Source organism: Cibotium barometz, chromosome 3 (genome assembly GCF_041138505.1).
Source record: "Cibotium barometz isolate CiBa-2024 chromosome 3, ASM4113850v1, whole genome shotgun sequence".
NCBI classification, from domain to species: domain Eukaryota; kingdom Viridiplantae; phylum Streptophyta; class Polypodiopsida; order Cyatheales; family Cibotiaceae; genus Cibotium; species Cibotium barometz.
The window spans coordinates 34,709,777-34,724,797 of NC_141048.1; the positions used below are offsets into that span (position 1 = coordinate 34,709,777).

At 44.5% G+C, this 15,021-nt stretch overlaps 1 protein-coding gene across 9 annotated transcripts in view; it reads left to right on the forward strand.

Moving 5' to 3' along the window:
- Window positions 1–1,801: 1,801 nt before the first annotated feature.
- Window positions 1,802–15,021, forward strand: part of APC10 (anaphase promoting complex 10) — a 100,590-nt gene continuing 87,370 nt past the window's right edge. For all 9 annotated transcript variants that reach the window (XR_015262255.1, XR_015262258.1, XR_015262250.1 and 6 more), the window contains exons 1-2: window positions 1,802–2,041; window positions 2,172–2,232. Coding sequence is in view for 5 of the 9 variants with exons in the window: in XM_086776017.1 (XP_086632143.1) it covers window positions 1,905–2,041; window positions 2,172–2,232 (198 nt within the window). In the remaining 4 variants the exon portion in view is untranslated. The remainder of the gene's footprint in view (window positions 2,042–2,171; window positions 2,233–15,021) is intronic.

The following is a 15,021-nucleotide window of genomic DNA, read 5'->3' on the forward strand; positions in this document are numbered from 1 at the left end:
AATAAAGCCCATGTAAGTGCTAAGGTATAAGATAGCTAAACATGTAATGATCCCAATTGTGACAAAATGTTGGTGAATCCTAAAGTTGATGAAGATTTTCTTAGACCGAACGCCACACAACAAAGATGTATGTGTTTTCATCCTTTACATGGAATGGACATAGATTTAAATATCATAATGAAGGTGATACCCACACCACTTACCATAAAAAAGAGGATAGTCTTTTATAATTTAAGGCCTTTACAAAAAAGTTTCATGAGAAACACCTTTTATAGAAAATATTTTGCACCACAATTTATAACTTAAACCTAGCAAACAAAAGAAGATTTATTTTTTATTCATTTCTATTGTATACTATAGAGATGATAATGTGATCCTGCTACCTTTTCTCTCTCTACTTCATTTTGACGTTGGATGTCATTGAGCTAGTGTTGAGGAGAGTTTAACTCTTATGGGGCTACATAATCTTCTTTGCTCATCCTAGGTGTAGTTGAAATGAGAGTGTTGTATTGTCTACACTTTGATAGAGTTTGACTCTATCAAAATGTTGTATTGTCTACACTTTGATAGAGTTTGACTCTTATGGGGCTACACGATCTTCTTTTCTCGTGACAAGCTTTACACATTCCACTATCCTATTTCTTATCTACTATGCCTTTACTACTACTCCTCTTTAAGCTTTTGGCTATGGTAGACAAGATCCACCTGTTCATTCTTCTATTAAGAGAAACCCTTATTAAAAAATTATCGTAAATAAGAACAAAAATACTAATGTAGGTAAAGTGATCAAAGCATGATATAGGTGAAGTGAGCGAACAAAGGCAAGGAATGTTGATGTTATCAAAGCATGATATAGGTGAAGTGATCAAAGCATGATATAGGGGGGAGAGAGAGAGAGAGAGAGAGAGAGAGAGAGAGAGAGAGAGAGAGATTTGTAAAAAATGTAGACCCAAAGGGTATATGAGACCAAGAAGATGTTCCATGTGATCCATGAGTGAATCGATTGTTAAAACAACAAGAAAATTAAGAACTAGCTATTGAAAGAAAGGAAAAAAACATGGCCAGAGACCTTGCTTGTACAATAGAGTGGGCATCAAAAGAACCTCCTGTGTCCACACTCATAAGGTGTCTTCCTTCTCATGGAGTGGGTACCTAGACTCAATCTCGACTACCTACTTGTGATGGGCCTCTTATGTTAAGCAGGTCTCGAATCCGAAGTTGGTAAGTAGAAGGTTTGGTTCTTTTGGATTGGGGCATCTCACTCTCTGGAGAACTTATGTAGTGCCAACATGTTGTAGGCGTGGGGGGTGCTCCCTTGACACGGTCGTTTACTCTTTTCCTTCTTTTTAGTGAACCTTAGGTGCAAAGAGAGCAAGATGGAGAATATGCTAACACATTTTCATGAATTTTCTTTCTTTCTTTGAAATGCCAACAAGAGGGGACATATTATAATACTCAGACTAAGTTACACAACAAGTGATGCTCATTAAAGCTCCAAGCAAGATTCTACACACATAAGCTTCACCCGCTACCAACAAGTGCTCACTATAGAAGTTTAGGTGGGTACGCATTGTCCCATATACAAAGATGGGCGACACTTCAACATCCAATCAGATCTCATTATGCTGTTTTGAGTGCTTTATGTCTAAGTTATGTGCATGGCTCACTCTCACCTTCTTTGCTTGGAAGATTCTAATATCATCATTAGCCTAATCAAACAAATGATTACTGTAGGCCTCTTACTTCACAAAGGTCATAACATTATCTTAAAGTGATGTTATTTAAGGCTTATCACTTCCTTCATGGCGCATATGAGTAGCCTACTCAACGAGGCGTAAGTCCTCTCATTTCACAAAGGTCACATAGCATTGGCCTAAATCCTCTCATTTCAAAGGAACAAAACAATGGAAGACGAGGCAGAGAGAGACGATGAGAGCGAGAAGCGGGAGATCGGCAAGCTTGCGGTGTGGAGCGTCAGCTCTGCCAAGCCCGGCAATGGGGTGGACCTGCTGCGCGACTCCAACCTCGAGACCTACTGGCAGTAATAAACACTCACTCTCTCTCTCTCTCTCTCTCTCTCACACACACACACACACACACACACACTGACGCGCGCGCGCGCGCATATGGGTTTTGGCTTTTCTCTGTTCTAAAAGCTTATGCTTTTTCAGGTCCGATGGTGCCCAGCCCCACCTTGTCAACATCCAATTCCAAAAGAAGGTTCGGCTGCAGGTCTGAAACGCCCACCATAGCTTCCTATTGCAAAAATTAATTAGCTTTTATTAAGTCCCTCTTGTCTTTTTTGTCCTGCACAGAGCAGGACAGTTTGTCTTTGGAGCCTTTAGGGAAAATTATTAAAATCTTTTATGTGATCGTACATGCATGATGATCATCATATGATACGATGGTCTCACATGATGGCTTACGCAGCACATATGATGTGACATATGTATCATGTTGGAAGGCGAGAGAGAGAGAGAGAGAGAGAGAGAGAGAGAGTTAGTTAGGGTTTCAGCTCACAGCCACATAGAGATGGATATAGACACAATACTCAAATTGTAGAGTGTGAGAATTAGAGAAGGTGATAGAGTCAACCTTCCGTATATATCGAGCCATAATAATAATAATAATAATATGAAACTACAAAGCAATAGATAGAGTGTCCTTTCACACTGGATATCTGAGGGGAAAAACCACATGAAAAAAAGTGCCCTTGGTTAGGTCTTGTTCACGCCTAGCATACCGTGAGTATGCATTTGCCGCTAAATCCTTCAAATCTCCCATGTAGTGTAAGTGTGAACTTGTACAAGATAGCAGATCACTCTTTGTATGAGAGCAAGCCGAAAGCTTTTCGGAAAGCTTCAAACTTCTCTCTTGCCAAAGCCTTTCTAAATAGATCTGCAACATTATCTTGTGTAGGGTAGTAAGATAAATCGATCTCCCTTGCATGTAATCGATTTCTCTCTGACATTATGATAATGGATTTTAGTGTGCTTAGTGCGTGCATGAAATACGGGATTTCATGCCGTGGTCATAGTACTCTGGCTACCAGTGAGAATAGTAGTAGGTGTAATTTGACACTCACGAAGATCAACCAATAATCTCCTTAGTCATACACAATCTACTGTAGCATAGCAGTGAAGGTTGCCCTGTTCTCAGCCTCGCAGGTAGATGTGGCAACTGTGGGTTGCTTTTTACTCAACCAAGATATGCATGAACTGCCCAAGGAAAAAATAATTTCCACTAGCAGATTGCGTGGTATCATAGTCACCAGCCCAGTTTGAATCACTATGCATAAAGCTGCAAGCTGCCCCCTTGGATAGAACAAAGCAAGATCCAGGGTACCTTGTAGATAATGGAAAATGCATTTTACAGCTTGCCAATGCTTTGTGCCTGGGCTGTGCATAAATTCGTTCAACTGAGACACCCCAAAAGCTATGTTAGGCCTCGTGTTACACAAGTAAATGAGGCATCCCACTGCCTGGCTGTAAATGCAAGCTTCAAAAGGTTCACCAATGTTGTGCAGGCTAAGCCGTAAAACTGGTTCTACTGAAGTAGAAAGTGGCTTGCACTCTTTCATGTGAAACCTTTTCAACAAACTCTTTATGTACTTAGTTTGTTGCATAACAATGCCATCATCTCTGTGCATAAATTGAATGCCAAGATAGTAATGTAAAGTGTCATGTGCACCCATGCACTGTGGTACATGGTGACAAACTGGCTCATCAACAATGTACAAAAGTAGTACCTTTTAGGTTTATTTGTCGTATGGCATGACCCTTTTGTGAGTCCAATCCAGGACATGTCAGGCACGAGCTACGTAGGTCAGTCTCCCAGCCTTAAGAGTGTCAGGTTAGTCCTCTTAACCCACTGTGGAGAATTCAACAAGCATTCATCATTCAGGATCATGTAGAGGTCGCCATAGCAGTAGTTGCAGGCAGCCTTGGCCCAGCAAAGTTCCTCAATGGAACAATGGTGTCGTTGGATGACTGAAAAGGAAGAGCGAGACTGTGAAGCAAGACTGGCCGAACAGTTGGCAGAGAAAGCCAAACACAAGGCTAGAGAGGAGCGATTGCGGGCAGAGCTCGAAGCAAAGGCGTACCACGAGCAACAGGTCAGAGAAGACTTGAGGGAACAGTTCCAACAGACGCTTCGGACTCTGGTAACTTCTTTCCACCTTGCTCAATCCTCCACAACCCTAGCCATAGCCTCAACAACAGTTATCCGTGCCTCACCGAACTTCACCAAGTACGATGGCAAGTGTGACCATTCGGTTGTGACTCAGTTTATTCACGAGTTTGTTGTCCACTTTTCTCTTTCAAAGATCACAGAAAACCCAGGACAAAGGCCATCTGGTGGCTCCACATGTAAGCCCAGCGGGGCGTGAAGTGACAAACTCAACCATGTGTCCAAGAGATAAAGATAGAGAGAGAGAAGAGAGAGAGATGGGAATAGGGGGGTTTCACATAGTACACCACAAGGTAGGATCAAAACGTACGTACGGATCCATTTCGTACCGTACATCCGTATAGTACGGGGATCCGTACGTACGGACCGATCCGTACCGATCCGTACGCGCGTGTGTGTGTGTGTGTGTGTGTGTGTGTTTTTTTGGGGGGGTGTGGTCGTTTCGGGTTTTGCCAGCGATAGCGTCTCGTATCTTTTTTTTTGGGTTTCGCCGATACCGCATGGACTCCGTACAGCGTGTGGTGGTCGCCGATACCGCCTGGACTCCGTACAGCGTGTGGTGGTTTCGGGTTTCGCCTGCGATAGCGTCTGGACTCCGCCGTACAGCATACACCGTCCGGTAAGGGCCTCTACAGTCTCTGTGTTCGCCTGCTGTTCGCCACCGCCTTTCCTTCTGTGTTCGCCTGCTGTTCGCCACCGCCTTTCCTCTACAGTCTCTGTGTTGGCCTGCTGTTCGCCACCGCCTTCCCTTTTGTGTTCGCCTGCTGTAACCTATTCGCCCCCCTTTCCCCACCCACCCTTGCTCAGGCTCCCAAGGTAGCAACATAACTCTCTCTCTCTCTCTCTCTCTCTCTCTCTCTCTCTCTCTCTCTCCCCCTGTCACACTCACTCTCACATGAGCTGCCCACTAAATATTATGCATTGCATGATTGCTGAATCCTGATTGAAATTGTATGGCATTGTGCATTGAATTTGTCAGAGCAATCATGCCGAAGCGAGAGAACCCATACTGGAAGGAGCACACAAATGTCATTCGCATTGTGACTACTCCAGGGCAGGCAGGTAGTGGCACTCGACAATGGCAGTGCAAGTATTGCAATTTCACCCTCACGAGTACAATTACTCGTGTCATCAAGCACCTCACAGGCATTGGCACCACCAACAATTGTGCAGGGTGCAAGAGAGTGCCACAAGCATTGAGAGATCAGTTGATTGCTGAAAATTTCCCTGCAATGGGGGCAGTTGGAAGAGGAAGAGGCACACAAGAGACACAGGATGCGCTTCATGATGCTCTTCTTGGGGACTTGGCTGGTCCATCCACGCAGGTTGATGAATCTCAGCCTACCTCTTCTGAGCAGGCATCGTCTGCCAGAAAGAGGCCTTCTGTCATGCAAGATGAGAATGAGGGTGATACATATACGGAAAGGCAAACCACCTTGCCTTCTCGTGTGCATGCACAGTCTTGGGTCAAAGAAAGGCAAAAGGTGGCTGAGATGGAGATTGCTCACGCTGTCGTGACGTGTGCGGTATAGCCAGGAAAGTACGAGACTTCTAGCTGTGAGAGTAGGTACCAAATCTAACAAGGAAACTCGCACACAAAATTTCCCAAGGAGTATTGGACATCTCCATTTTCAATGGCATATACATGTGTCGATTCACCTCAATACATCCTTGAATTCATCCTGATAATTGCCCAAATTTGTGTATCAAGTGCTTGTCCCTTTATTCACTGACTCCTTTCTCCAAATCCTTTGATCCAATCACATGTAGGCATAACATAACCTTCAATTTTTTCCAACATACATGTGACCATTTACATTCTTTACATCCAGTGCCATCAAAATCATCATTTCAAGATGCTCTTTATCACCTGAAAACCTGCCTTAATATTCTAACATCTCACAAGCAAAAGATAGCATACGGCATAGCTATATCATACTTGTAATTTCCAAAATTCAATCGAGTAGAAAGTAAGACCAACTTTCCGCAACTTAAATGTATTTTTGATACCTTTTTTCCCACAAAATCTCCAAGCTCCAAATCCTTTAACTTTTTCTCCAAACCCTTCTACTCATTTCCAAAATCCTTTTTGATATATGAGATATACGATTTTCCTAAATCGTATGGAGTGAAAGTAGTTAAAAATAAAATAAAAAAGAAAGTCACTTAACTGAAGGTTTACAAGCGAATTTTTTCTTGATTATATTCACTATTCTCAAACGCCGCTCGCTGCAGACAATTCGATGAAGGAAGCGTAGAAACCAAAAAGCATCTCCTATTATAGCACTCGAAATCCTCTTCAAATCTAACACCAACAAGCCATGAACTGTGGGTATCTTCTTGAAATGAAAATGACTGGTCTATTGGGCACTGGTTCCCTTTTTCTGCAGACGTTTTTTCTCTGATATTCGCCGCCTACCCCAACTCTGGTTATTTCCTCTTTTTTCCCGCAACAAATGCGGTGCCTCACCACCTTTTGCAGTTAAAGAATCGGCATTCCATTTTCAAAGGGCTGCGCTTGCGTCCATTTAATATCCAGAAAATCTCAATAAAAAGAAAAACATTCGCTTTTTTTATTCCACGTCTGTTGCCCCCTTAGTGTAATACTCCTAACCTTAGCATTAAGGTAAGGTTCTCAATGCAAAGTAGTTCATCTAATTTTATTCCCCGGCATTCAATAAATTCTTCGGCACTGTAATGTCCATTGAATCTCCATTACTCTTGATGCCTCCATAGTTTATAAATCATCATATCGGCCATGTGATTTATAGAATCCCCAATTGTTCATTCAAGTATTTTCCCATGTCTTCATAAATACATTCCTTTGTGCATTGGCATGCCCTCATGTTTGCATTCCATAAGAGGTATTCACTAATTTGACCCATCGATACCATTAAGAAGCTACTACACATTATGCACATGGGAAGCCATTAACATCATTAATCTATCCCTTTGGCGTGCCACTCATGCCATCATATATAACTGGATGTTTCTAACTTGCCCATGAGCTCTGAGTAACAGCAGAACCATCACCCACCACACTCATTGAAACCGGCCTCTGATAAAGAACCAGAGTGCGGTAAGAGCTAACACCCGTCCACTTGTAGTCTAGATGAAAAACCAAACACAGATTGGAGCTAGAGTGCCCAAATCTGAATACACAACGACACCTGTTGGCCCCAAAGCTTGGCGCCCCTTGCGGTATTTCTTTATTCCATTAAAATAATATGTATGGCTGAGTATAACATAAAAACCAGCCAAGAGTTTACACCTGTAGTCCAATCTGACTGCCCACAAATCCTTCTCAGCACAGAGGATCTATGCACACAGATCTGTGTCCTCAAGCAACACACTGTGCCTCCCTCTGATCAGCCAAGTTCACAAAGCAGGCCAGCCATGGGCATACATCTGGCATAACTCATAAGCATGATACATATTCTCAGTTCAACATACATGTGCTGTTCAATCCCTGTCTTAATCTCTTGTCAATCTGCTATACTCCTCCTCTCACAAGGAGCCAGATAACACATACCTGTAGCAGACATCAAGCAATAGAAAGAGAGATGGATGAACAGAGTCAAGGCTTACCAAGTTCAGCTCGTGAAACAACTCTGGAGGAAGCAACAGCACCAATCTGTGCCTGCAGGCACTTGAACCCACAATCCTGCTTCACACATGTGCTTGCACTTGCCTGTATCTTCCTCCTGATGCTCACTCCTATGCTGTCCTTGAAAGTACAGATCTGAAAATCAGCACTGTACTTGATTGTACCGCCTCGAGATGCGTGCCAGGCGTTGTACTTGCAAAAACAGCCTGCTGTCCACTTCTGTACCAGCCTGAATCAGCATGCACAGGTCTGTCCAGCACCTGTAAACACTTCTGCAGCAGCTGTACCTTCTGTACCTGACTGCCCGTACACTGTACGGCAGTCGTACAGGGGTGTACTTGCTGAAAAACCAACTGTGCAGCCTGCACAGGCCTTCTGCGCAGCCCAACAGTAGCTGTCCTGTGCGCCGCCAGCAGCAGAGGAGAAAGAGAGAGAGAGAGAGAGAGTCCAGCACTGGCCGTACAGTGCTGTACGGCTGGTTTGCCTCAGAAAAACAGCAGCACACTTCTCTTCAGCAGTCGCCTCCCCTTCCTGTGCTTTTCCACGCTTGGATACAACATGCGCATGAGAGAGGCTCCTCTTTTGCTACACGACTCCCCAAAAAGGGAGGAGAGAGAGTGTAGAGAGAGAAAACCTCCTTCCCAAGTTAATCCCTAGGGCCCCAACTTAATAAGTTCCCTAGGGCCACTAAGGCCTAGGGGCAACTTTTATAAACATTAAAAGTTAATGTTTTAATGTTCCCCCTTCACACCTAGGGTTGTCCACACATCTTTAAACACTGTCCGGGCACCCCCCATGTGAATCATAAAATATTCTGACCCTGCAACCACCATGCCCACACTTGTCCTGCTCCATTTTCACAGGGCCATGACATACCCCCCTCTTGAAAGATGGCAAGCGTCCTCGATTGCATTCTGGTGATGCATCAAAATATCCAAAGTGAAATATACAATATGGCAAGATCAGCGTCCCAATCTCTCTGAGCCATACACATGTATCAATATTCACTGCAAACCAATGGCATAGTAATAGTCCAAGTTGTATACCACTGTGAACCATACATATCCACAAAAATTTCCATGTGACTAGTACACATATATCATAGAAGTCCCATAAACAGATGTACTGTCAGCCTCAGTACCTTCGGATGAGATAAAATCTGCACCAAGCGACCTCTAGATGTCATCTGAGCCTGTCTGTATCAAGGGAGTGGAGGTGCTACCCCCCTCTTGAGCATCAGGTAATGCTCCAGACCCATGCTCTGCTGAACCTGAATGAGCCACAATAAGAGTCGGCTCTAACTCAAAGGCATCGAGATAAAGCTGCAAAACCTGAGGTGAATCTGTTAAGTCACCTTCCTCCATCCACTTCGCATCCATCGGTGAATAGTTCTTGAACTTCACAAGATAGCGACGGGAAACTTTACCTCGTACCTTCCTTTCTTTATGTGCCAGTATCTGCTCTGGAATCAGAACCTCATCAAGTTCCTCAACTTCCGGCTGAGCCTCATCTGATACATCCTCAGGCACATCCCCACGGAAAGGTCTAAGAAGACTCACGTGAAAAGCATTGTGAATCCTCCAGTGATCTGGTAACTTCAAACGATAGGTTACCTCACCAATCTTTTCCAAAACCTGAAAAGGCCCATAATATCGCATACTCAACTTAGGGAATAAGCGCTCTTTACCCTTCATCTTCTTGAGTCTAGCCTTTTCAAAGCGCAAAAGAACCCAATCACCCAATGCAAACTGTAAATCACGTCTGTGACGGTCTGCGGCTTTCTTTTGCTTCTGCTGAGTTTTCTGGAGGGCCAACTTAACTCTCCGATAAGCTTCATCCAAGCTCTCCACATACTGATCAGCCTCAAAGATCTTATCCTTTGTATGCAAAATGGGTGGAACCTTCTTCCCTCCTTCTACAATCTCAAAAGGCGCCTTGCCTGTCGAGCTATGTACAGTGTTGTTATATGCAAACTCCACTAGAGGAAGATACTTTTCCCATTGTTGCTTGTGCTCGGACACATAACACTTGAGAAGATCCAACACTGTAGAGTTAGCCTCTTCTGACTGACCATCTGTCTGTGGATGAAAAGACGATGAAAACTTGAGAGTTGTACCCATGTTGTCAAACAACCCTCTCCAAAACAAACTCGTCATCCGTGGATCACGGTCACTAATGATAGACGTAGGCAAGCCATGATACTTGAAGATGTTCGCCATGAACAACTTCACCATATGATCCACTTTAATTGTCTTCCTCACGGGAATGAAATGAGCCTGCTTACTGAACCTGCATATGATAGTCCAGATGCCATCATTTCCCGTTTGTGTCCGTGGAAGATCAAATACAAAATCCATGGCAATGCTCTCCCAAGGTCTATCCGGAATAGGTAAAGGCTGTAATAACCCTGGTGTCTTCTGACGGTCAAACTTTACCTTCTGACATACGATGCATTGCCTCACAAAGGCATCAACATCTCTTCGCAAGGTTGGCCAATAAAAGAAAGTCTCCACTGCTTTGACCGTGGCGTCAATACCTCTATGACCTGCATACGGTGGAGCATGACTTTCAATTATAACCTTGAGTCGCAATGGCCTGGTAACACACAGTCTGCCATGCATCAATAAAAACCCATCTCTGAGAGTGTAATGCTCATGCCGCTGACCCTCAGACATCTGATCATACAACCTTTCAAAATCCTCATCATGGGCATACTGCTCTTTCATTTCATCAAGCTCATGATGATAAGCAAGTGAAACTGCAGAGACCTGTGGCTTGCGTGACAAAGCATCTGCCACTACATTCTTTTTGCCTTCCACATGCACAATCTGGAAGTGAAACATTGACAAAAAGTTTGCCCATCGCATATGCTTCTCTGAAAGCTTAGTCTGCGTGAGGAAATATCGCAAAGTCTGATGATCTGTCTGCACAGTGAAATCAGCCCCAAGCAAGTAGTGTTTCCATGTAGAAAGAGCGTGAATTACAGCCAACATCTCTTTCTCATACACCTGTAAATGCTTCTCGGCATCTTGCAAAACTCTACTCTCATAAGCTATCACATGTCCCTCTTGCATGAGAACTGCACCAATGCTACTTCCACATGCATCACACTGGACAACAAAAGCCTTTCGGAGATCCGGTAACACCAATACTGGGTCCGACGTAAGCTTTTCTTTGAGCTTTTTGAATGCTGTAATTTCCCGATCAGCCCATCTAAACGGAGTTGCTTTCTTCGTCAAAGCATGAAGAGGTGAAGCAATTTCAGCAAAGTGCCGTATGTAACGCCTGTAATAGGAACACAATCCTAGAAAGCTGCGTACATCATGCACGGTCCTCAAAGCTGGCCAATTAAGTATTGCTTCCACCTTTGCTGGATCCATACGGACTCCATGACCAGACACAATATGCCCCAAGAAATGTATCTCCTGCAAAAAGAACTCACTCTTCTTGCCATTAACCACCAACCTATGGTTTCTGAGTTCTGCAAACACAATGGCCAAATGCCTTCTATGCTCTTCCTCAGTTTGTGAATGCACAATCATATCATCAAAGAATGTGCCCACAAACTCTCTGTGAGGTCGGAAAATCCTGTCCATCATTCGGTTAAATGTGGCAGGCGCATTCGTCAAACCAAAGGGCATAACCAAGAACTCATACAACCCAAATGTGGTTCGGAATGCTGTCTTATGCACATCCTCGGGTCTAATGCGTATCTGATGATACCCGCTTTTCAAGTCAATACGACTAAAAACTGTGGAGCCCTGTAAGCGGTCCAATATGTCATCGATCCTTGGTATGGGGAATCGATTCTTGATGGTATTCTTATTCAGCGCCCTGTAATCAATACACATGCGCCAAGAACCATCCTTCTTCTGCACTAAGAGCACAGGTGAGCAAAAGGGTGATGAGCTAGGCTGAATCAACCCCTTATTCAATAGCTCCTGCACCTGACTCATAATCTCTTCTTGTTGGGCTGCACTAACACGATACGGCGGTCTATTTGGTGGAGTACTACCAGGAATCAGATCTATGGCATGATCTTCTGGCCTCTCAGGAGGTAATTCTCCTGGCAATGACTCGGAAAAACAGTCTTGAAACCCACTTAAGAAATCAGCCCTGTCCTTATCTAACATCGACAAATTAGACTTAGACTCATCATCTTGTGCATCCTTTACATAAATCAAGTACGCGGAAAGATGCTTTTTCATTACTGATGAAATCGCCGAAGCGGATACAATAGGAACAGATTCCCCTTTGAGTTTTACATCCAATACATGCTCTTTCCCTCTATGAGTCAGAGTAATTTTCCTATTGTAAGTATCCACCACCGCATGTACCCTGTGGCACCATGGCATCCCCAACAAAACATCACAGCCATCCAAAGGCATGATGAAGAACTCCTCGCTGTCCACATAACCCTGCAAATGAAGCCGAAGCTTCCCAATGATAGGAGTAACGGGTTCTGCATACCCTGGACAAGCCATATTTGCCTCATGTAACGGCCCCATCTCCTCTGCGCGAATCCCCAATCGGCCAGCCAAATCTGGTGAAATGAAGTTGGCTCTAGCACCTGTGTCAAAGAAGATCAAAGCATTCTGATCTCTCACGTTGCCCCATGCCCTGCACAACTCTGTAGCTTCACCACTTAGCTGCTCCCCCACAAGATCAGGAACTAAGCCTGCAGAAGGCTTTGGTTTCTTTGGCTTGGGCTCTCCTTTATTGTCAGGGTCCTTCTTGGACGTTCTCTTGGGACAATTGAATGACATATGCCCCTCTTCAGTACAGTAAAAACACTTTTGAGCATCTCTCAAAGCCTGTCTTTCCTCAGAAGTCCTTTTGGGCATTGGCAACTTCTTATACTTTGTCTCTGTAGACCCTTTAGCATCACGAGAAGCATGCCCAAATTTTTCAGCTTTCTTGCCCAATTTCTTACTGCCTTTAAATCCAGATGAACCACCTGTGAGTAACGCATTGGCTGTCATGGCATTTTCAATCATCTGTGACATGTTCGTTACTCTTGTCTTTATACAGTAATCGCGTACCTCCTTGGGCAGCCCACAACAATACTTCTCTACCTGCTCAGATAATGGCACGGCACGATAAGAAGTCACTGGGAGTAGAGCTTCCCAAAACTTCTTGTTATAGTCTTCCAAACTATCACACTTTGAAGCATCCAGCTTGTGCCATGCTGTCATAACATCCACCTCAAATGTAGATGTGAGCCATACGGAAGAGAAGACCTGTTTGAATTGGACCCATGTGGTGGGTGCTATGCCCTGCAAAAGAAGAGTAGACCACCACTGCAAAGCATTGCCCTTGAGAAAAGTGGCAGCTTTCCTCACCTTCGAGGACTCTGTGTAATTCCCACCAGAAAAAGCAGCATCAAACTGCTGTAAAAAGGTAAGTGCCTTCAATTTATCCTTGGCCCCACTGAAAGTGTCAAACTTCACTGCAGCTCCCCCTTCCTTGTAATCCTTCGCCTTGCCCATAGGCGTTAGATTATCATATGGAAGTGGTTTCGTGAGATTGCTGCCCCCAACATTCATACCCATCATCGGGTCAACATTTCCCATTCCAACACCAGGCATACCATACATCCCAGCCATGTTTCCATACATTCCACTATGCATACCTGGCTGCATGCCACCAAACATATTGCCTTGCATCCCAGGTTGCATGCTTCCAAACACATTTCCTTGCATACCGGACTGCATACCACCATACATATTCCCTTGCATGCCAGGCTGAAAATTGGCTCCAAAAGGCCCATACATACCCATGCCTCCCTGAGGATAACCCCCAGTCATGGATTGAAACACTGAGCCACCACCAAAGTACCCTGGATGCATGTTCTGCTGAGGAATAGGTGGCTGTCCATAGAAGGAACTCTGTGGGTTAGCACCAAAAGCATGCTGCATGTTCGGAAACTGTGCAGGAGATGGATCCTGTGGAGTGGTACCACTATGACCATGAGAAAGATTCTTCGAACGAACCTTCTTCTTCTTTTTCTGGGGCTCTGTGCGGGGCTCTGTGCGAGATCTCATAAATTCAGCAAATCTCTCGCTCTGTGTGAGCTGCATAAAAGTATCCATAACACCAGCCAAGCGATCTTTGAACCGAGCATCATCATCCTCTTTACTATGCACATCTTCTGGCTGTGTTACATCCTCATAAGGCTCAACATCTGCAGCCTATTCTCCTGCAAAAATATCCTCAGATACATCTCTTTCAGGAGAAGTCTCTTGCTCTTCTTCTTCTTGATAGAAGTACTCTTCCTCTGTATCAGACATGGTTGCTGAATTTTCAGCGATGGCTTTCTCCAAAGCAACCACGAGCTCACCCCCTTCAGAAAGTTGATGATTGGTCCCGGCGACGGAACCTTGAAACCGGCCTCTGATAAAGAACCAGAGTGCGGTAAGAGCTAACACCCGTCCACTTGTAGTCTAGATGAAAAACCAAACACAGATTGGAGCTAGAGTGCCCAAATCTGAATACACAACGACACCTGTTGGCCCCAAAGCTTGGCGCCCCTTGCGGTATTTCTTTATTCCATTAAAATAATATGTATGGCTGAGTATAACATAAAAACCAGCCAAGAGTTTACACCTGTAGTCCAATCTGACTGCCCACAAATCCTTCTCAGCACAGAGGATCTATGCACACAGATCTGTGTCCTCAAGCAACACACTGTGCCTCCCTCTGATCAGCCAAGTTCACAAAGCAGGCCAGCCATGGGCATACATCTGGCATAACTCATAAGCATGATACATATTCTCAGCTCAACATACATGTGCTGTTCAATCCCTGTCTTAATCTCTTGTCAATCTGCTATACTCCTCCTCTCACAAGGAGCCAGATAACACATACCTGTAGCAGACATCAAGCAATAGAAAGAGAGATGGATGAACAGAGTCAAGGCTTACCAAGTTCAGCTCGTGAAACAACTCTGGAGGAAGCAACAGCACCAATCTGTGCCTGCAGGCACTTGAACCCACAATCCTGCTTCACACATGTGCTTGCACTTGCCTGTATCTTCCTCCTGATGCTCACTCCTATGCTGTCCTTGAAAGTACAGATCTGAAAATCAGCACTGTACTTGATTGTACCGCCTCGGGATGCGTGCCAGGCGTTGTACTTGCAAAAACAGCCTGCTGTCCACTTCTGTACCAGCCTGAATCAGCATGCACAGGTCTGTCCAGCACCTGTAAACACTTCTGCAGCAGCTG